Consider the following 24,024-nt stretch of genomic DNA (forward strand, 5'->3'; position numbering starts at 1 on the left):
ATATAAAATTTTCACGGGGATCGATTAGGAACAAATCAAATTTAGATTGATTTACAATATTTACCGACGAAGATCGAAATTACTATATTTTAAAATGTAAACAATGCATCTCTATATGAAACTTTAAACGTCCGGTTCATAAACCCAAACATTACGGAGGTAAGGAGGAGGCATAATATGAGTTAATCAACATTTGTTTCTCTAAAGCCTTATACTTAAAGATTTTAATATTATACGAAATGTGAGTTACTGGATTTGGTGAGTTTTTTTTTTTTTTTTTTATGAGATCCTAGGCATAATCCTCTCCTTATTTTCAAGTAGGGGGGAATGACAGTATGTTCACTTCAGATGATATCATTATCTTCTGTTAATATAAGAAGGGGGATAGTATTTTACTATTATGGAATAGGGATTGTGCTGAAATAAAACGCTATTTAGAAAGCCATTCTTAATATTGGGAGGGAGAGAATTTTTAAAATTTATCTGTACTTTCACCTAACAATTTGCGGGTTCGAGCTCCACCATTTCTTTCTTTCTTTTCTTTTTTCATTACGATATTCTGGACTTTTAAATGTTACGTAATAATTATAAAAGAACACTTTTATATTAAAAAAAAAAATACGGAAAAATGTTTTTGCTGTATATAACGAAAATGTCATATTCCATCGGTTTATTTGTTCCATTCCAATAATCACGTAAATAGATCCAGTAATGGAATTTTGTATTGAATTTATTCCTAAACTATTTAACCGATCATTATGAATTTTAATTATGTGTATACGTCTGAATATTTGTATGTATTTGATTCGCTCCTAAATTAATGAACCGGTCATTATTAATTTTAATGATTTGTATATGATTATATATTTCTGTGCATTGGATTCACTCCTAAACTAATTAACCGATCATTATTAATTTTATTTATGTATATATATGTCTGTATATTTGTATGTATTGGATTCACTCCTAAACTAATGAACAGATCATTATTAATTTTAAGGATGTGTATGTGTATATGATTATGTATTTCTATTATTGGATTCACTCCAAAACTAATTAACCGATCATCATGAATTTTAATTATGTGTATATGTTTATATATTTCTACGTATTAGATTCACTCATAAACTAATTAACTGATCATTATGCATTTTAAGGATGTGTATATGTTTATATATATGTATGTATTGGATTCATTCCTAAACTAATTAACCGATCATTATCAATTTTAATTATGTGTATATGATTATATCTTTTTGTGTCTTGGATCAACTCCAAAACTAATTAACTGATCATTATGTCTATAGATGTCATATTCCAAAAATCACATACAATGTTCACTTACTTTGGTAATGTATTTATGTGTACAAGGAATTCTATCCAAGTAATAGGAAATTTGACAGTATAGTAATCATATGAAAAAAAAAAAGCGTAAACAAAATAAACACAGGACCGATTTGACCATTTTGAAGGGGCTTGTGCAGTAAAGGTCTGATTCGACAATTTTGAAGGTGCTTGTACAGTATAGATCCGATTTGACAGTTTTGAAGGTGCTTGCGCAGTATAGGTCCGATTTGACAATTTTGAAGGTGCTTGTGCAGTATATGTCCTATTCGACAATTCTGAAGGTACTTGTGCAGTATAGGTCCGATTTGACAATTTTGAAGGTTCTTGTACAGTATAGGTCCAATTTGACAATTTTGAGGGTGTTTGTGCAGTATAGGTCTGATTTGACAATTTTGAAGGTGCTTGTGCAGTTGTGCACTGCAGTCTAAATCCCCAAAAATAACTTTGAAGATGCTTTTATCATATAACTATACGTATCCATTTTTTTTATTAGACACTGTGCATGTTTTATGAACATCCATCTACACCGACAGTTTTTCGTAAACAGTTACAGCTCATTTGTCGAAAAGATTACAACATTTAACAAAACATTTATACACATAGACATGTAGATATTTTTTATTAGACGTCGTGCATGGTTTCTGAACACTCATCGATACTAACAGTATCGCCTAAACACTTCAAATGTAAACCGAAGTAATTTTGAGAAAAGATTACAAAATTTTATGGGTGTCAACAAAAACAGACGAAATCGGTACTTGCGTAGAATACGCACCATGCTGATATAATAACGTTATTTTTATTGACACCCATTTTTAACAGGGAATTGGGAGGGTTTTACATATTCTGTACCTAATAAGATTATTTTCCTAAGAACGATACCTTCTCTGCATATTATTTTCTTAAGTTTTATTGCCCCTATTATTAACATCTACATTAAATATTTATTTGATCCAACGGGTCATGGGTCTTCTAGTACTGTATATATATCGTCCTTACATTTTTTTGTTTTTGTATAGTGATGTTTATATTAAAAACTCATTTTTTTTCTATTTATTTAAAAAGAAAATACAACTTTGTTATATATGGTTCGTGGAATTGCATTCATCTGCAAAAGATCTAGCTTATTTGTATATTCTTTTAAACATTAATTTTAATTAATTCCCTTTTAGTTTTTCGGTTTCATTATGGGATGATCATCTTTAATTAACTATTACATGTAATTATATTCATGCAGATATTCTACATGGTTTATACTTGTGTAATATTTGCGTAAAAATGTAATAGTAAATACAAACCTCTTTCTGTATATATTTATCTATACGTATATATATATATATATATATATATATATATATATATATATATTTGTTGAAAAAATTTACCTATTAAACTTCTCTCTCAGTTTTTGATCTACACACATGAAACTTCATATATAGAAATTTGAACTTATGCAAAACTTCATATTTGGATTTTAGCCCGGTAAAAGTGAGTGAAACATTATGTAAAAGAATACCAAAACATGAGATTCATTTATGAGAAGCGGAATACAGTCTCCATTTTTTATTGAACTCCAGTTCCGTGTCAAACTAAAGAATATACTGAAGAGATCTTTAAGGGGAGGTAATGGTTCATACTATCACATCTTCTTTCAATAATTGAAATGGAAAGAGAAAAAAAAGGAATTTATTTACAATGATGAGATAAAAAAGAAAATAAAAAGTCAGTAACTGTCTCATCTCTGAATCTTTTTTTTTTGGGGGGGGGGTCTGACGACACGTCCAGATCTGGTGGTTTGAACTGTCGTATGGTTGCTATAGGTGCCCGTGTCTGGCACTCCATGTGGTGTACGTTTGAAAGGTGCCTGTTGACATTGTGTACTGTCCGTCTCTATACTCGATGAACCGTCCCTGGTATGTTCCTGAGGAATTTCAGTGGAGTGCATCTCTGGATGTGCTATGCTTCTGGAGGGGAGTACTCTAAGATGCTGTTGATTTCGAGGAAGAGTTTTTCCGGAGGGGGTCTGTACTATGTACGACCTTGGTTCTCGGTCCAATTGTGTGACAACTGCAGGAGACCACTCACCTGCTTCTTTATTTAACACACGTACAGGTTGTCCGATAGGCAGTCTGGGCAGCTCTTTTGTATGTTGATCATGATACATCTTCTGTTTTTCTTGCTTCTGATACAGTCGTTCCATTATTTTCTCCTTGTTAGCGTTTTGGTTGGTGCATTTGACTGGGATGTTCTCTGCTAACTTCCTTTGGTATATAAGCTTACCTGGTGAGGGAAGGGTATGATCTAAAGGAAGTCGAGCATAAGAATAATAGTACCATATCCAAGTCATGACCGCTTGAGGCAGCTTTTTTGAATGCAGATTTCACTCCCTGGATACAGCGTTCAGCAAAGCCATTTGACTGCGGAAACTTGGGTGAGGATGTGTGGTGTTCAAAACCCCATTCTTTTGTGAATTGCTTGAAATGTATCGAGCTAAAGTGTGGGCCATTGTCACTTATCACTCTCTCTGGATTCCTTGTTCTCCAAATATTTGCTATGTTAGTTTAATAATTTCTTGACTGGAGAACTCCTTCAACACTCGCACAAATGGCAGCTTGGAATAATAGTCCGCAATGAGCATAAAGTTGAGACCTTCAATATGAAATAAGTCGGTAGCCACTATCTGCCATGGCCTCACCGGAATCTCATGGGGCATCAGGGGTTCAGCACTCTGCATTTTTTGGTGCTGCTGGCAAATGGTACATTGTTGTACTATGTTGTCGATATCTTTGTTAATGTTGTGCCAAAAAACGCAAATTTTGGCTCGGAGTTTACATTTCTCCATCGCTTGGTGCTCATAATGTATTTTCTGTAATACCTCTTGTTGCATCGATTTAGGTATTTTTTTTTTTAAATTCAATTTTCACCTCAAACAAGGCACAGTGCCACTTTGAAGCAGGGGGCTACAATCAGGGTCATTATGAAGGGAGATGAGTAGAAAGATGCTTGTTAACATTACACTTGAACTTCTGCATATCATTACAGCTGGGATAGCAGAATCCTGGAAGGGAGTTCCAAAGACCCGCAGTTCTGGGGAAGAAACTATTGGAGTAAAAGGCTTTCTTGCACCTAGGGATCTCTACTGTAAAGGGATGAGACTTAGTAGCTTGTCGGGTTTGTCGGGGGTAGTTACGTCGGGGAGGTACAAGTGTTTGCAGTTCGTCAGAGCATTCACCATTGAAGTATTTGTAGAACAGGCAGAGGGATGCAACATCTCGTCGATGGGACAGAGGCTGAAGCCTAGATGACAGTTCAGGACCTATCAGGTTGGCGACTCTCTTTTGAACCGTCCAGGAGCGAGAGAAGAAGCAGATGCACCAGCCCAGATGTGACAACAGTACTCCATACATGGGCGAATGGTTGCCTTATAGAGGTATAGGATACTGGCAGGCGTAAGTAGTTTTCTAGCACGGTAGAGGGAGCCAACCTTCCTTGCAGCAGCCCTGGCAATGCTCTCAATGTATCTATTCCAGTTCATATTCCCTGTAAACGTTAAGCCGAGGAGTTTAAAAGAAGTACTTTCAGGTAATGTGTTCTTGGCCATTGCTATTAGTGGTAGAGAAGGTTTCTTGTAGTTATTGAAGGAAACAAGCTTAGTCTTAGCAGCATTGAATGTGACCAACCATTTTTGTCCCCATTTCACTATGGATTGGAGGTCATCCTCTAGTGTTTCTGCCATTTCCTTGGATATGTGTTCATTTGTTTTCCCCTCATATCTGTTATAGAGAGTGGTGTCATCGGCAAATATACCCATCTCCGAAACAATTTTATCAGGGAGGTCGTTTATGAATATCAGGAATAATAGAGGTCCAAGGATAGACCCCTGAGGTACTCCTGCATTTATGTCATATTGTTTGGATGTACAACCGTCGAGGACAACTTTGATTTTTCTCTTACTTAAGAAGGATTTAATTACATTATGAATTCTTCCAGTAATTCCATATGATCTAATTTTCCTTAGAAGACCATCATGCCATACCCTGTCAAAAGCCTTAGATATATCGAGGGCCACCGCTCTACCCTCCCCTGTTTTATCCAATGAACGGTATATACGTTCAGAAACTACAGTTAAGATATCTGCTGTTGAACGGGCTTGCCTGAATCCATATTGTTTGTCAGTCAGGAGTTTAGCAGCTGTTAGGTGCTGGACTAGGGCTTGATTAACTAAGGACTCAAATATTTTGGCGAAAAGCGGGAGGAGGCTAATGGGGCGATAATTTAGTGGGTCAGTTCTTTCACTAGAATTATTGAAGACTGGTTCCACAGAGGCGGTTTTCCAGCAGTCGGGAAAACAAGATTCGTTAAGGCATTTATTGTAAAGTTTGGACAGAACTGGAGCAACCTCGGCAGAGCATTTTTTTAATAGCACAGCCGGGATGAGATCTGGTCCACACGCTTTTGAGGTGTCTAGGTTTTTTATAATAGCATGTACCTGAGAAGGGGTGATTTTCAAATCGTCTAGTGAGGCGTCTGTTCGCAGAGGAAAATCAGGGAGTGAGTGGTGTACCGAGTTCAGTGTGGAGTTTGAGGCAAACCGACTGGCAAGCAGATTAGCCTTGTCAGTTGCCGTGCAAGCAACCTCGTGATCGTTTGATAGTGGGGGAATAGTTGACTGTCCATTATTATTATTCTGTTTGCTTTCAATAATATGCCATTTTCAATGGACAGTTCGTCTCCATAGGGCCAATAAGGTTTCATATTCTTGCTCATTTCTCTGAGAGTGTCAAGCCAACCTCTCAGAATAATGTCCCTCAATTCACATAGTTTGGGATCTTCACTTGTTGCTTGGTTTAGCTGAGTTAGCTTTTGGGTTGAAAATTGAACAAAATCCACCCTCAGATCAAAGTCAATAGCTTCTTTAGCTTTTTATTTGGTAACCTTGAGAATCCATCTACTAGTGCCATATCTTTTCCAGGGTGATATACAATTGTCATATCATACCCCTGCAAACGTAGTAGCATGCGTTGGAGGCGAGGTGGAGCTGCAACCAAATTTTTTAAGTTGATCATTTCCAAGGGTTTATGATCACTTTCCACCTGGAACGCACTTCCATAGATATGTCCGAAATCGTTCGCAGCTGAAAACAACTGCAAGGAGCTCTCGCTCTATGTTGACATAGCATTGCTCAGTTTCTGTTAAGGACTTGGATGCAAAAGCTATGGGTTTACCTCCTTGCAGGAGTGCGGCGCCGAGTCCTTTACTTGATGCATCGACTTGGATAACAGTTTGCTTGGAAGGGTCGAAGTATGATAGCAACATGTCTTTGCAAATTAGATCCTTGATTTGCTGGAGGGATCTCTGGTGACTTTCTGTCCACTGGTATTCCACTTCTTTCTTTAGGAGATCTCTCAAAGGTGCTGTGAGATCGGACAGGTGTGGAATGAAAGGTGCCATATATGTGATGATTCCCAACACCCTCTGCAGGTCGGTAGTGTTTGCTGGACTAGGTAACATTTTTATTTCTGTTACCTTGCTGGGATCAGGGTGCATACCATTCTGATCATAGATTGCGCCAAAAAAACAAATTTGTTTCTTATTGATGGTACACTTTTCGCGGTTGAAGCACAGTCCTTCCTTTTGAGCAATTCTCATTAGATTGTGGAGGTTTCTATCATGCTCCTCTTCGGTTTTTCCAAAGACAATGACATCGTCAACTAGCCCTAAGGTGCCAGAGCACTTCTCCAGAATCATGTCCATCCTCTGGGCAAACGCATCCTGAGACATCACCAGACCAAAAGGCATCCGCTGGAAACAGAATCTTCCAAAAGGGGAGTTGAAGGTAGTCAACAGTTGTGAGGCTACGTCTAGTTTGATGGACCAATATCCATTCTTGGAATCCAACTTGGAGAAATATTTGGCACCAGAGAGTTTATGTGCAAGTTCTTCCATTATTGGGGTCTTGTAATGGCATCTCATGATGGCCTTGTTTAAATCTTTTGGATCTAAACACAGATGGAGCTTTCCATTGCCTTTCCGCACATAAGCCAAGCTGCTGACCCATGGTGTAGGCTCGTTTACTTTCCGTATGATGCCTTGTTTTGTCATATTTTCCAATTCGGTCTGGATTTCCTCCCTCATATGTATAGGACATTTTCTTTGTGCATGTATGACAGGGGTGTTGTCTGGTTTCAAGACAATGTGATATTCACCCTCAAAATTGCCGATATTGTCAAAACGGTTTGGGTACATATTTACCAGATCCTGTGTTGAACGTAGTGAGACTGGTGTTTCCTGGATTGCACAGTGTAACGTTACCAGTCTCAGGTCTCTGATTGAAGGTAGTCCTATGATGGTAGGCCCTTCTGTTGTCACTACAAAGAATTTGATGGTCTTCCATATTCCTTTGTGTGAACAAGCTATTTTAACGGATCCATGTTGGGTAATATGAGAACCATTATAGGCTGTTAGAACGGTTCGTCCTTTGTTGCACCGGGGAGTAGCTGTCCTGCTGCACTTATTAGGTGTGGGAACATCTTCCGGAACGTACGTAATGGAAGTATGTTGCCTTCGGTTCCTGTGTCAACCTTAGCTTTCAGAAAAATGGGTGCTTGGGAGGTTGGGAAGCTTGATTACAAGGTCTGTGAAAACCTCTGTCCGACTGTCGCCTTGTTCTTGAATAGAGTCGAAAGACATTTGTCCAAACTTGTTATAAATCCCTTCATTGTCCCTCTGAGAGGTATTTACCGAGTGCATACGGTTGCCGTGTTTCCAGTGTTTGTACTGGTCCCTTTGTGCTTCTCCATGTCCTGGTTTATTACCTCCATCTTTCCATGTTGTGCGTGTCAGAAAACGTCCTGCTGCGTTTTTATTTTTGCTTGCGCAGATCTTAGCCCAATGATTTTGTTGTCCACACGCGGAACATGTGGTACCCCATGCTGGACATTTTTGCCTCGGATGGGAGCCTCCACATCTGTTACACTGTTTGCACTTTATTGCATCTATTTCATGCTTATTCTGCTCTAGTTCAGCCAACTGTCTCATGTGGGTTATGGAAACTTCATGTGTCCTACCACAGTTTATAGCTTCCGGCAGTGTCAATTGTTCGCCTTTCGTTAGAAGCTGCTTTTGGAGTTCTGAGTGCTTTGTTCCTGATATAACCTGCTCGATGAGGCGTTCCTCCATTTCCTGGATATCCCGGAACTTGCATTTCAATGCCTGTGATTTACACTGGGCCAGAAAGTCATCGAAATTCTCTGATTCCTTTTGATTATACTGGCGCAGGTAAAAACGAGCAATTCGGAAGTTTAATTTCGGCTGCAGTCTTTCCTCGAATTTTTCCCAAATTATTTCTGGATTATTCCTGTCAGCCTCGTTTTCGAATGACCAAGTGTTGTATCTTTTAAGGCCTTCTTCTCCGGACAGTAGCAGGATGTGGTCGACCTGTTTTTCCAACAAAATATTTTTAACTGAGAAGTAAAGATTATAACGTTGCTTAAATAATCGAAATGCTTCTGTAGACGACCAATTCATCGATAGTTCGTTTGTAGCCATTGTATTTATTTATTTCGTTTAGTTCCAGACGATATAAATTCAGTCTTCCGTTTATTTATTTTATTTTATCTTTTTTTTTTAATTTGTTTTTTAATAAACTGACAGAACAAATGTACATGTATATGTGTTTTCCGTGGAAAACTTAAACGTCTGAGAACTTATACATACATATACTTCCTAATATATGTATTTTTTTTTTAATGACAGTAATGTATATATATATATATATATATATAAGTATTTATTTATTTTCGTTGCATTTGAAACACGAAAAACAATGCTTACTCACAGTTTGAAGCTTGGCGCCAAGTATTAATTTTTCCCATGCGGTCTGAACGTGGCCAATTTTATTCATTTATTTATTTTTTTTTTATATATTTCTTTTACTGTCGTGTGTATATAATAGGGACGACCTGTTCGTAAGGTTTCCCAAATGAGAAACACCACCGCTTGCCACCATGAAACATTATGTAAAAGAATACCAAAACATGAGATTCATTTATGAGAAGTGGAATACGGTCTCCATTTTTTATTGAACTCCAGTTCCGTGTCAAACGGAAGTGAAGGTATATCCGAGACTTCTTTACTGAAGAGTTCTTTAAGGGGAGGTAATGGTTCATACTATCACAATTTTTTTTTACTTTTTAAATTATTACTTGGGTCCAATATAATCTATAATATAGATCTCACCTGTCTGTTTAAATGTATGTATGTTTGTATGTCTGCCTAAAACTTTAGACACAGGCGACGGATTTTCAGGAAATTGGTATCGTTCTGAAGCTCGACCCTTCAGACGACAAATATCGAACAATTGGCAAAAAACACTCATTCCTTCGTCCTCAACTGGGCATTCTTCTACAGGGAGGGGTCACCGATATTTTGGAAAGATTCCCCTCTTTTCGATTGACTAGCCTAAATTTATACCTTCATCACTTCCGGTTTGGCGATGGATGCAACGGTAAAGACGTTACTTTTGTTTTTCACATTCTTTTCCTACTTCAATGTACAAATTTGAGCCTGCCTACAACCACTTCCTTTTTCTTTCTTTTTTTCTTTTTTTTTATCTACACACCTCCAAACACCTGAGCAACGCCGGGCACCTAAGCAAGGTCATTATCAGATGGGTGACTACTTGGGAACACCAAATGCTTTATTAAGATCACCAAAGTTAAGCAACAATAAGATGGATACCTTCTTGGGAATACAAAATGCTTTATGTAGATCACCAAAGTTAAGAAACAATGAGGTTGGTCATTTTCAGATGGGTGACTAATTAAGATTACCAAATGATTTATGTAGATCACCAAAGTTAAGTAAAATGGAGTCTGGTCATTATCAGATGGGTGACTACTTTGGATTCCCAAATGCTTTTTGTATACAACCAAAGTAAAGCAACATGGAGTCTGCTCATTATCAGATGGGTGACTACTTGGGAATACCGATGGCTTTATGTAGCTCACTAAACTTAAGCAACAATGAGCTTGGTAATTATCAGATGGGTAACTAATTGAGAATAGAAAATGCTTTATGGAGATCACCAAAGTTAAGCAACATTGTCTTGGTCATTATCAGATGGGTGCAGACTTAGGAATACAAAATGCTTTAAGTAGATCACCAAAGTTAAGCAACATTGTCTTGGTCATTATTAGATGGATGACTACTTGGGAATACCAAATGCTTTATGAATATTACCAAAGTTAAGCAACAATGAGGTTTGTCTTTTTCAGATGGGCGACTATTGTGGATTAACAAATGATTTATGTAGACCACCAAAGTTAAGCAACATGGAGTCTGGTCATTATCAGATGGATAACTACTTGGGAATATCAAATGCTTTATTAAGATCACCAAAGTTAAGCAACAATAAGATTGGTTATTATCAGATGAGTACCTTCTTGGGAATACAAAATGATCACAAAAGTTAAGCAACAATGACGTTGGTCATTCTCAGATGGGTGACTAATTGGGATTACTGAATGATTTATGTAGATGACTAAAGTTAAGCAACATGGAGTCTGGTCATTATCAGATGGGTGACTCATTAGAAATGCCAAATGCTTTATGTAGATAACCAAAGTTAAGCGACACGTAGCCTGGTCATTATCATATTGGTTACTACTTGGGAATACCAAATGATTTATGTTATCACTAAAGTTAATCAACATTGTCTTATTCATTATCAGATGAGTAACTACTTCAGAATACTAAAGTCTTTATGAAGGGGACCAAAGTTAAGCAATAATGAGCTTAGTCATTATTTGATGGGTAACTACTTGGGAATGCCAAATGCTTTATATAGATCACCAAAAGTTAAGCAACATTGTCCTGGTCATTATCAGATGAGTGATTACTTAGGAATACAAAATGCTTAATGTAGACCGCCAAAGTTTAGCAACAATGAAGATGGTCATTATCAGATGGGTAACTACTTGGGAATACAAAATATTTTATGTAGATCATCAAAGTTAAGCAGCTTGGTCATTATTTGATGGGTAACTACTTGGAAATACAGCATGATTTATGTAAATCACCAAAGTTAAGCAACATTGTTTTGGTCATTATTAGATGGGTGACTATTGAGATTACAAAATGCTTTATGTAGATTAGCAAAGTTAAGCAACAATGAACTTGGTCATTAATTGATGGGTGAATACTTGGAAATACAAAATGATTTATGTAGATCACCAAAGTTAAGCAGCATTGTCTTGGTCATTATTTGATGGGTAACTACTTGGAAATATAAGAAGATTTGTGTAGATTACCAAAGTTAAGCAACAATGAGGTTTTTTTAGATCACCAAATTTAAGCAATATTGAGCATAGTCATTATCAGATGGGTGACTACTTGAAAACCCTAAATGCTTTATCTAGATCATTAAAGTTAAGCAACACGGGGCTTAGCTATTATTAGATAAGTGACTACTGGGATTACCAAATGCTTTATGTAGATAACCAAAGTTAAGCAACATGTAGCCTGGTCATTATCAGATGAGTGACTACTTAGGAATACCAAATGCTTTATGTACATCACAAAAATTAAGCAACAATGAGCTTGATCATTAACAGGTGGGTGACTACTTGGGATTATTAAATGCTTTATGTAGATGACCAAAGTTAAGCAATATAAATATTGCTTGGGATTGAATTAGATATATACTAGCAGAATACCTTGTGTAAGCCTGGATTGAACGTGTTAGAAAATATACTAACAAAGTACCTGATGTCACCCAGGATTGAATGAATGAGGTGGAAATATATGCAAGCAGAATACCCGGCATTGCCCAGGATTGAATGAGATTGATTAATATATATACTAACAGAATATCCGGCATAGCCGTTGATTTAATGAGATTAATGGCAATATATACTAGCAGAATATCCAGAGTCGCTTGGGATTAAATGAAATTGGTTCAAACATATACTAGCAGAATACTTGGCGTTGCCTGTTATGTAATGAGATAGATGGAAATATATACTAGCAGAGTACCTGGCATCGCCTGGCTAGAATGTGATAGGTGGAAATATATAATAAGAGAGTACCCAGAATCAGCTGGGATTGAATGAATTGCAATGATACACTAACAGGATACCTGGCGCAACCCGGGATTGAACAAGATATGTTCAAATATATACTAGCAGAATACTCAGCGTTGCATGGAATTAAATAGGTAAGAATATATACTAGCAAAATACCAGGCATTGCTAGGGATTGAATTAGATAGATGGAAATATATGCTAGCAAAATACCCAGCATCGCCTGGGATTGTATGAGAGAGGTGGAAATATATACAAGCAGAATACCAGGCAGGTGCAATAAATACTAACAGAATACCTGGTATTGCCTGGGATTAAATGAGATAGGTACTAATCTTGAATAGACAAATACTTGGTGCCGCTGGGTTGTATTAGATAGCTGCACATATACACTAGTAGAGTACCTGGCATTGCTCAAGATTGAATGAAATAGGTGAGAAAATATACTAGCAATACCGCCGGTGTTGCCCGGGATTGAAGGAGATTGATGGAAATATATATTAGCAAAATTCCTAACATCACCCTGTGTTGAATGAGATAGGAGCAAATATATACTAGCAGAATACCCAGCATCGCTTGGATTAAATAAGGGTGGTAGAATGTAAAGTTTGTCCTGGAAATGGCTTAAACAATTTTCAATCTCAAAATTACTTTATTTATGAAGTCGATTCCGGATATGGCTGAAACAGTTTACAATCTCAAAATTAGATTAATTCATATATATTGTTGTTTTTTTATGAAAGTTTACTAGGCCAGTTTCTGTAGGGGGTAATCTATATTTTTTTGAATTTTTAATGTTATCGTCCGGGAATGATGTGATGGTTGTAGTGGGGGTAGAAAGAAGCACGATTATATTAATTTTAAATGAGCTCTTGAGTTCTCTTTTGGGGTTGCATTGGAGAGAGTAATGTCCGTTTTGGAGTCACAAAGCAATGTCCCACAATGTCATATTCCAAAAATATAGAATACCTGTGGAATCATATTCTAGAAAAGACATAATTTCTCTTACTATTATGTTGTCAGTATGTGGGATAGAAAAACTACATTAATAATGAAATTCGTGGTAAAGTAAAAGCTGCCTAATCACCATCCATGTCAATGCATTCCTATACTTATTTGGAAAACCTGCTTAGTTATGTTCAAGAAACGATATTATTTCACTTAAAAATATGGCATCGGTAGTTGGGATGAAAAGAACACAGCAATGTGGAATTTTGTAGTGAAGCAAGGGTTGCCTAATCACTAAAATTAACACATTTGTGTATTTTTTTGTAAAACCTACTGAGTAATCTTCAGAAAATGAAGTGTTTTTTCAAAAAAAAAATTTGGTGTCGGAAGTGGGGAATGAAAATGAAACACAGTAATGTGGAATTATATAATGAAGCAAGGGTTGTCTAATCACTAACTGTGTCAATGTATTTATGCATCAATTTGAAAATCCTGCTGAGACATCTTCCAAAAAGTGTCATAATTTTTCTTACAATTTTAGTGCCGATAGTGACGAAGGAAAAAAAAACGCAGTAATATTGAAATCTATGATGAAGCAATGGTTGCCTAATCCTTAACCAAGATAATGTATTTATGTACTAATTTGGCAATCCTAATGATCCACTTCCTAAAAATTGTTTCAGTTTTCTTAAAATTATTGTGGCCTTAGTTGGCCTTAGTGGTAAGATAAATTATTTAACATGTTGTACAATACCTGTCGATAGTAGGTAAAATTATTTCATGTATGTATTTAAATTACTCGTCCGAGGTTAGGTAAAATTATTTTAAATATGTGCTGTATATTACACATCCCCGCAAAGATAACATTATTTCATATACATGCTATAAATTTCTTATCCTAGGTAAGGTACAATTTTTTGATATGTGTAATACCCGTCCTAGAGTAGGTAAAATATTCTTTAGCTCGAAAAAGCTAATGATACATAGACAGTAAAAATTCCTCTATCCGAAGAATAACAAATATCTTCAAAATCAACTTCAATTTTCTCATTGTTTATACGGTCCCGGGCAAGTATATAATACAAGGTTAATATTTTCCAGAGGTAAAGTAACAAATGAAGTTTAACAAGATTAATACAGGAGTGCTCAAAACTGAAGTAGGGCAATATATACTTTCCATTTTTTTTTTTACATAAGCAATATGTTGCTACACATTGTAATTAATTTCAAACTTAGCTTTCGTATAATCTGCATCGCCTGAAGAGGTCTCTAGTTACTGGTAACAACTGACATATTATTACTATTATTATTAAAAACAAATAGAAAGTATATATATATATATATATATATATATATATATATATATGATAAATGATTAATAAAACATGTTAAAAGACATCTTGAAAAAGAGTTAAAAACATATTTAATTTTAAAAAAGGAAGCACAAGATAAGTGGATAGTCCTTAATCCGCGGAGTTTCGAAGAAATACTCTCCTTCTCATCAGAGGGCAGGAATTAGCAAAATGCAGGATCGGATTTTGCATATAAAAGTATTTAATGAAACTACAAGTAAGTCAAAGATCTTACTTGGATAAAAAAAGGGTGAGGTAAGGGGAACAGGAGGCAAAAGAAAAATAATAAAAAGATTTCACATGAATGGATAGTCCGGTGAAGGGTAAAAATCCAAAAATGGTAAAATCCAAAACGGTCGAATTTAAAATTAAAGAAGCTTTGAGCAAAAAAATGTAAAAATAAAAATAAAGAATGTAATTTAAATTTCCAGAAAAAAATAAAACACACAAAAAAAATAACCTATCGCCGACTTAGCATAAACCGACTTCTAAAAAGCTTACAATAATAAAAGAGAATTCAAGTATATAAAAAGGATGTAAAAAAAAGAAAACTGTAACTAAAATCGTTAAATAGAAAAAGGGTATCATCAGCTGCCTACCATGTAGATGTTTCGATCAGATGGTATGACTGGAAGAATACAAAACATAATTAAATCTTTCTTAAGTAAGAGAAGAATCCAGATTGTTTTCGGCGGTCGTACATCTAAACAATATGACATAAATGTGGGAGTACCTCAGGGGTCTCTCGTTGGACCTTTATTATTTCTGATATTCATAAATAATCTGATAAAATTGTTTCTAAGATGGGCATATTTGCTGATGACACCACTCTCTATAACAGATATGAGGGGAAAACAAATGAACACATATCCAAGGCAATGGCAGAAACACTAGAGGAAGACCACCAATCTGTAGAGGAATGGTGACAAAAATGGATGGTCACATTCAATGCTGCCAAGACTAAGCTTGTTTCCTTTAATAATTACAAGAAACCTTCTCTACCACCAATAGCAGTGGCCAAAAACACATTACCTGAAAGTACTTCTTTTAAACTCCTCGGTCTAACATTCACAGGGAACATGAGTTGGAACGGATACATTGACAGCATTTCTAAAGCAGCTGCAAAGAAGGTGGGCTCTCTCTATCATGCTAGAAAACTACTTACATCTGAAAGTATCCTGTACCTGTATGGAGTATTGTTGTCACATTTAGGCCGGTGCATCTGCTTATAGTCTCTCACTCCTAGACAGGGTTCAAAAGAGAGTCACCAACCTGATAGGTCCTGAACTGTCATCTAGGCTTCAGTCTCTGTCCCATCGACAAAATGTTGCATCCCTTCGGCCTGTTCTACAATAATTTTAATCGTGAATGCTCTGACAAACTACAAACACTTGTACCCCCTCAACATAAATACCTCTCACAAACCCGACAAGCAACTGAATCCCACCTCTACACAGTAGAGATCCCTAGATGTAAGAAAGCCTTCTACTCCAATATTTTCTTCCCCAGAACTGCTAAACTTTGGAACTCCTTTCCGGGATTCTGCTTTCCCAACTGTACTGACATGCAGAAGTTCAAGTGTAATGTGAACAGACATTTTGCTACTCATCACCCTTCATAATATCCCTGCAACTTATGTCCCTGATAGTAACCCCCTACTTAAATTTGGCACTGTGCCTTGTTTGGAGTGAAAATTGAATAAAACAAACTAAAAACAAACAAACAGGATAACTGTAAAATACCACTTCCTTAATAACAAAATGTAGATACAATACAGTTACTATCTATACTAATATAAAAAAAATGAAATATTAATAATATCAATAATATTAAGATTGAAGATCTATTCTGTGACCTGTTATTTAAGAATAAAAATGTATAAAATATATATATGGAGAAATATGTTTATTCAATAATATTTCACCTTTTATTTATACCAATCCTTTAATTTATGAAGTTTGATGTAATTACAGAGCATCTTCTATCTTCTATTATATAAAAGCGAAAATCTGTGTTTGTGTTTGTGTGTGTGTGTGTGTGCTTTTTTGTATGTCCGGCAAAGGCTTTTGTCGGGGGTAGGGGGGTGCTAGGGCCGGTTACCACGTCTCACAACTTTTTATATACTCCCTAGATTATAATATCTACAATTTACGAAAGGAGGTCGTCTTTATCTTTCATTTGAGCGACTTTTACACACTGTTTTTGCGCTGTTTCTTTCTCACCGTGTGTTTGTTGGGCTTTTCCGTACAAAAGCAAAACTGAATCTGTATAGCAAACGAATCTCCCTGGCACTCGTGCCATTGATCTCGTTAAATTTACGCACCTGTGTCAACTCATTCACTTAACTTTTTAACCGTTTAATTTCAACCATTCTCATTTCCTCTGCCCTCTTAGCCTAGCGGTAAGTTATAAACTTATCACGATTTCTTTTCCGCCTTCACCTCAAGGCTTCAAATTCGAGCCTACCTGCGTACCAAAACTCTTTTTTTATACACGCACGCATGCACACACACGGGGGCACTCCCGCTAGTCTATAATATAAAAATCTGTTTAAATGTATGTATGTTTGTATATCTGCCTAAAACTTTCGCTAGAGGCGACCGATTTTCACGAGAAGCTCAACTCTTCCGACGACAAATATTGAAAAATTAGCTAAAAACATTAATTCCTTCACCCTCAACTGGGCACTTTTCTACAGGGAGGGGTAGCAAAAAATCGTTCCTTCATGACAATTTAGCCAAACACACATGCGCAAAAAACGTTTTTTCTTGAATTAGTTTAAATATAAAAACTCACGTGATCATAGACAAATCGTTATAGCAACAGTGTCGTTATCTTAAGATTTCATGTTTGAACCTAGATATCAGATAGATTTTTTTTTCGATTTTTAAAGTTTTAATATTTACATTCATGTTTGCTGTTTTTTTTGTTTTGTTTTTCCGATTTTTTAAAAGAAGTTTTAACATTGAAACAAAGTTATTTACGCCATTTCTTTTTCGTTCGCTTATTCCCTATTTGGCATCACGTTCGCTGTTTTTTTGTTTGTTTGTTTGTTTTTATGATTAAAAAAAGTTATAATATCTAAACAGGATTATTACGTTCACTTATTCTTTATTTTCCATTTTGTTTTGATTTACCCCTCCCCCGCCATATCACCTCACCTTCGCAACGCCGGGTACCCTCACTATTATACAAATAAATGGCGAGATCTATATTCCAAATTTCAAAATGTTGACCATCTTACCGTTTATTTCTTTAAGTATGTTGTGCATGTCAACATACTTAAAGAAATAAACGTTAAGATGGTCAACATTTTGAAATTTGGAATATAGACTTGTGTGTGTATGTTGTTCACGTAAACATTAAAAAATTGATTCCGTAATAGTTATTTTCACCTGACGGTATTTGACTAACATGCTCTTGTCTTTTTAACCGAACATTTTCATATTGGGGGACATTATTTGAATATTTTTCAAAATTATTTTCACAGGCTAAAATGGTTATTATGTAATAATGTTTTGTTTTTAGTTTAAAATACATATTTTACGATAAAAAAAATGTATATTTTTGACCATCTCTGTGTTATTTATCATAAATTATAATTTATGAGGATAATTATCCTCAGACATATTTCTACTTTGTTTACTTTTAATTGAAAGGGAAATAAATCTGTTTATGTTGATTTATTACCTTGGAATAAAATATTTCTTCAAATAATTATTTGGGTGTCATGTAATAAATAACGAAATGTTTGCTTTATTTCTTATTTGAAATTCAGAGCAAATAAAAAGCATGTCTATGTCTGTCTACAACTGTTGGTCTATTTAAATAATGAAATCTATATCTTGTTATTGGTTTAGAATAAAAGACACAACAAAAATTGTATATGTAAAATATTTTATTATTTTTTAAAAATCTTATTCATCTTAAACATGCCATATTCCATTTTCTACGTGTCACGATGCCTACAGGGGCACTCTAGGTAGGGAGTTGAGCAGCAAGATATCTGTTCACATTAAATTTAAATTTCTGCACATTAGTACAGTCAAAGAAGCAGGAAAGGGGGAGAGAATTCCAAAATCTAGCAGTCTCTCACTCCTAGACAAGGTTCAAAAGAGAGTCGCCAACCTGATAGGTCCTAAACTGTCATCTAAGCTTCAGCCTCTGTCCCATCGACGAAGTGTAGCATCCCTCTGCCTGTTCTACAAGTACTTTAATGGTGAATGCTTTGACAAATTGCAAGCACTTGTACCCCCTCGACGTAAATACCTCGACAAATCTGACAAGCAGCAAAATCCCACCCCCTCACAGTTGAGATCCCTAGATGTAGGAGAACCTTCAGAACCGCTTGACTTTGGAATTCCCTTCCGGGTTCCTGCTTCCCCAACTGTACTGACATGCAGAAGTTCAAGTGTAATGTGAACTGACATTTTCCTGTCCAACTCCCCATATAGTACCCCTGTAGCTTATGTCCCTGATAGTAGCCCCCTACATCATCAAAGTGGCAATGTGCCGTGTTTGGAAGGAAAATGCAATATAATAAAAAAAAAAAAGGTTGAGGGAAGAAACTAAATTCGAAAAAGTTGTCAAAAAACAAATATATAACAAATAAATGTTAGCAAAGGTAAGATAAGTTATTTTTCTACTTAACTGGATAATTTTTTTATCGTTTTTATTTAATGTAACATGTTTATTCAACTCGAAAAACATACAGTGTTTATCGATGTATTGGAAAATTTAAAATGGCGCCGAACTCTCTGCTAAACACAGTAAGTTCCGTAGCCTCGTAGGAGATGTCCTTTTCTCTTCTCTGCAACCTATCTCACAGAAGAGATGTTGCGAGTTTGTCTCTGCTTTATCGTTATTTTCATGGAAAGTGTTCGACTGAGCTTCAATCTATGGCACCCCTCCTCGTCAAACTTTCACAAGAAACACTCGTCTAGCTGAAAACACTATCAATAATTCCCCCCCCACTCTTTATCTGTGCCTAAACCTAAACGTAGATTCCATGAACAACGCTTCTTTCTTAGAACTGTACGCCTGTGAAATTGTCTTCCGTTTTCCTGCTTTCCAGCTGACTACAATATGGTTGATTCCAAGTCTAACGTAAACAAGTTCTTGATTAGCCGTTCCACTTGTTAGCAAATTTACTGCATTTCCATTACTAACGGTTACTATATTGTCCAATTTCTACTGTACACTCTTTAACTCTTATCCTCGAGTGGCCTCTTGGCCTTTGTTATATTTATAGGAATCTTAGAGTCTTATTAAGTATGATGTTGAGAGAGAGATGTTGTTGAGAGAGAGGGATGTTGTTGTAAGAGAGATTGTTAGAGAGAGATTGTCCGTGTTATAAAGAGATTCATATTTATAAAACTGTTCATACTTAGACGTGTTGCCATGAGATGCAGAGTTCACATTGTAGATATGAGATGTCGAGACATGTATGTAAGATGTGTATGTTAAGACATTTTATAACACAGATATATAGACATATAATAACAATTTTCACTTTACCTTTTGGTAGAATTACAACACAAAGACGACGTTTATAAAAACACATGATGGGTTTATTTCTTCTCACGAACGGCCATGGTTTTCTGAGTCAAGAATTCAAAGCTTCACATTCTAAGTTTCAAAAGTGACCGTCTCGCTTCTAGATGTTCGAATGTCCATGCCTGGACTCTCGTCTGTCGTCCTCAGACTCTCTCTGACTCTCCCCCAGTTTCTCCTCCAGTTCTCTCTTAAGTTTCTAACTATATCTAGAACTTCCCATTTTCCATGACGTCATACACATGTTAAAACATGTGTCTTCTTTCATGTGTTCTGGACATGCGTGTCCAAAACTTTTTCCTTTGTTTACAAAAGGAATTTTAACCTATATTCCCAATAACCTATTTTTCCAATATGTTAAAAACATGTTTATTAAATTATCTTGTATAGTTGCATTCCTCAATTGAATTTTTCATAACAGACTTGTCAACGCACATTCTTTTCTTGAAACTATTTTATCTCTAAGCTAAACAATGGTTTGTTTTACATTCCATTTTCTAATTCTCTCTCTTAATCTATTTCTAAACCTAATTGACGAGGTTCGAATTTTGTCTATTCTATTTCATTTTCATTTTAACTAAATCTCTCTATTTTTATACTTACATGAAAAGGGGATAACCCTTATCATGTAACACCTTGATAAGTGGTGATGCCTATGTAAAAAAAAAACTATTAGAGTAGTTCAGTTATTTATTTGTAGTTAAGTTTCACTTAATGCTAAGATATGAGTTTACTAGCAAAAATGATTCTACAGCATAAAGATTAGTTCTAAACTAACAGATATTTGTGAATGTGAGCCTTAAGAAAGTGTAAAGTCGAACAGAATGAAGGAAGAAAGCGACCACGTGTCTGCGCGTGTTGTCTTACCTGCTGGGAGGATCACAGGGAGGGCAGAAATTAAAAATGGCAGCTGTGGTTTTTGTAAGATTATTGAGCGATGACGTCAGGCCTCACGTGACTGTTTTTCTGGCCGCCGATTGGCTGATGACGAACGCTTGGACAATAAAAGGAGTATGTTCAGAAGATCGAGGACAGTGTGTATCAACTGCATCAGTGTGATTAGAATTTCGACGTGTGTGTTAATCAACTGCTGTAGTTGTAAAACGAATTCAAGCTTTAGAAGTTCGACGTGTGTGTTAATCGACTGCCATAGTTGCGAAACGAATTCAGAAAGGAAATGTATTGATTTTGTTTGAATAGATTTGGTTTAGAAGTAGTTTTTGTTGTGGAAAAAAGCTCCTTAATGTAAATATTACAATTGTTAGCCCTAAGTAATAGTTTATGACAATAAATAACCAAATGTTTATGTTGTTATGGTTGTAAAATCCAAGAAAGATGTGAGTTTATGTAAAACCTTCTTCTAAAACAATTGTAGCTATATTTTAAGTAACAATTTCTGTAACATTTCTGAATTTTGAGATGCGGATTGATTATTCATATTATTTGGATTCTTCAAACTATTGTTCTCATCTTGAGTTATTGTCACAACTTTTCAGTTGATGTGACCTCGGGGATGCAAAGACTCATGGCACAGTGGATAAAGTACTTGGTAAAATTTAGTTGTAAAGTTACACTCTCCTGGAGGTTGAAGATTTAATCCTTAGTGTGGGCGACACTCAAAATACAATTGCAACTTATTTAGAACTTCACTCATAAGTTCTGTAACAACTAAATTGTTTGTTTTTATGCATGAAAATTTATGTTTGTTTTAAGTTTCAAGCATGTTTACAAAGTAATTTTTTATGGTGTTAAATGCTTCTAGTTATAAAATCATTTTAAAGAAAATAGTCATACTGTCATGTTGTAAAGCTGAAATAAAAAATAAATAAACAGAAAAAAATAAGACTTTGGTTTTAAAATGTACTAGCAGCATCTGTATTCCGACATTTCCCGGGTGGAATAGAAAAGAATGATTTAACTATAAAAATATTCACAAAAACATTGAATCTCCCAGCACCATTTTTTTCCTACAATAAAATGAAGTGCAGAAACAATATTTAATGTTTTAGAACACATTTTTCTGGCACCCACCTAAGTTTTTTTTATGCATTTTAAGATATTTATCCAGATATTTTCAGTTGTGAGGTAAGCAATTCTGACTTTACATGAAAATCGAATAAAGTTCCAATGCTTCTACACAATATGAACCAATTTAAACCAACTTTTAAGGTTAGGGTTAGGTTAGGAAAAAAACCCAGATTGTGTAGATTGTTCAGTGAAGTTCATTGTCATTACTTTTACTTAATTAAACACAAGTAGTTTCCATTATGGTTGATTTTTGTTTTTTTGTGAAATGGTTGCTAATTTCATAATTGGTACCCCCCCCCCGCAAACACCCAAACTTTAAAAAATTGAAATTAAAATGAAAGAAACCCATCCTTACTTGTATTTAAAACTGAAAAAAAAATAATTTGAACGAATAAAAATATTTTTTTAAATGTGCCCCAACCTCAATTTTCCTGTCCCCCAAAATTGAGAAACCATTCAGTTATACAGGAAATGTGTACTTATTACTTGATAAATTTATATAAAATATTTTTTGTTTGTTTCCATTTTTTGGATTTATTTTATTCGTAAGTTAGAAGTTATATTTTTTTAAGTTCAATGATTCTTTTCTCGTTCAGCAAAACAGAGAGCTAGTGGCTGTGACCAAGGAAAATAGAAAAGAAGCGACAGAAGTTTTAAGAAATATGTGATAGTTTTAGTGTCTTTGTAGTTTTCTTTTTTTAACTGTTTTTCTTTTGTGACCTATTCGTGTGAATACATCAGCTGTTCTGAATGGACAGATGGTGACTTTGTAGAGATATATGATATTGGCAAGTGTGTGAAGTTTTCATACCCAACAGAGGGAGCCCACCTTTTTGAAGCAGACTTGACTTCTATGTATTTATTCTCAATCCATGCTCGGCTGAGAAGTTTGAATGTTGGGCTCTCGAGAAGGGTCCAATCATTTTAACTTCATCAATTTAGTGCAAACACTGGCGAAGCATAATTTTTTTATTTGTCATTTTTTTTTTTTTTTACATAAGGTTAAGGTTAGGCTTAAAGTTAGGGTGTACAGAAATCAATCACTCGATTTCTTTTGTTATTTTCTTTGTAACAGTGTTATAATAAAATATATATATCTTACATTTTCTGCCGGTGATGCTGGTTCTGGTGTTGGCTCTGGTTCTGGCTCTGGTTCCGGAGTTGGTTCTCGATAAGGTTCAATCTTCCAATGATCCTCCTGCAGGAAGAGAACAATTTGCAATCAACAATTTATAAATAATACAAAGAATGGAAAGAGACAGTAAATTCATCATTTATTGCAATAAAAATCAATTGTTTGTTTTGTGTCCTTTTTTTTTTTTTTAACAAACTTTTCAGATTCTTTTAATTGCTAAAATCTTTCTAATATTCTGCTTCCTCCTTCCTTAGTTAGTCTGTACGTTACACTTTGAAAAAGGGCAAATACAAATTTTCTCAGACAAATTGCGTCAAAAAAGGCCAAATTCGCAAAAAATAGCCTTAAAAAGGCTAATCTGGCAAACTTGGGCAAGAATATGTGAGTGACCTCTCTTGAATGTAGCTTCATTTTCGAATATCCTTACAATAATATATGATCATTGTTGTAATGGTGTGAGAAAGTAGACATGCAGTGGTTCTTCACAAAAGAAAGAAGTCAGCGAAACGTTAAGTAAGAAAAAAAGGGGAACATTCAAAAGAAACAGGATAAAAAAAAAACAACAACATTGTCTACCAAG

At 35.4% G+C, this 24,024-nt stretch overlaps 1 protein-coding gene across 1 annotated transcript in view; it reads right to left on the reverse strand.

Annotated features, from left to right (window-relative positions):
• The window catches only part of LOC145289182 (cilia- and flagella-associated protein 337-like), a 1,233,457-nt gene that overhangs the window by 413,431 nt on the left and 796,002 nt on the right, over positions 1-24,024 (reverse strand). Inside the window, exon 24 of the mRNA XM_080136389.1 lies at positions 23,412-23,507. Coding sequence (XP_079992515.1) covers positions 23,412-23,507 — 96 coding nt within the window. The remainder of the gene's footprint in view (positions 1-23,411; positions 23,508-24,024) is intronic.

This window comes from Euprymna scolopes, chromosome 2, assembly GCF_053919585.1.
Source record: "Euprymna scolopes isolate OS-2025 chromosome 2, ASM5391958v1, whole genome shotgun sequence".
Lineage (NCBI taxonomy): Eukaryota > Metazoa > Mollusca > Cephalopoda > Sepiida > Sepiolidae > Euprymna > Euprymna scolopes.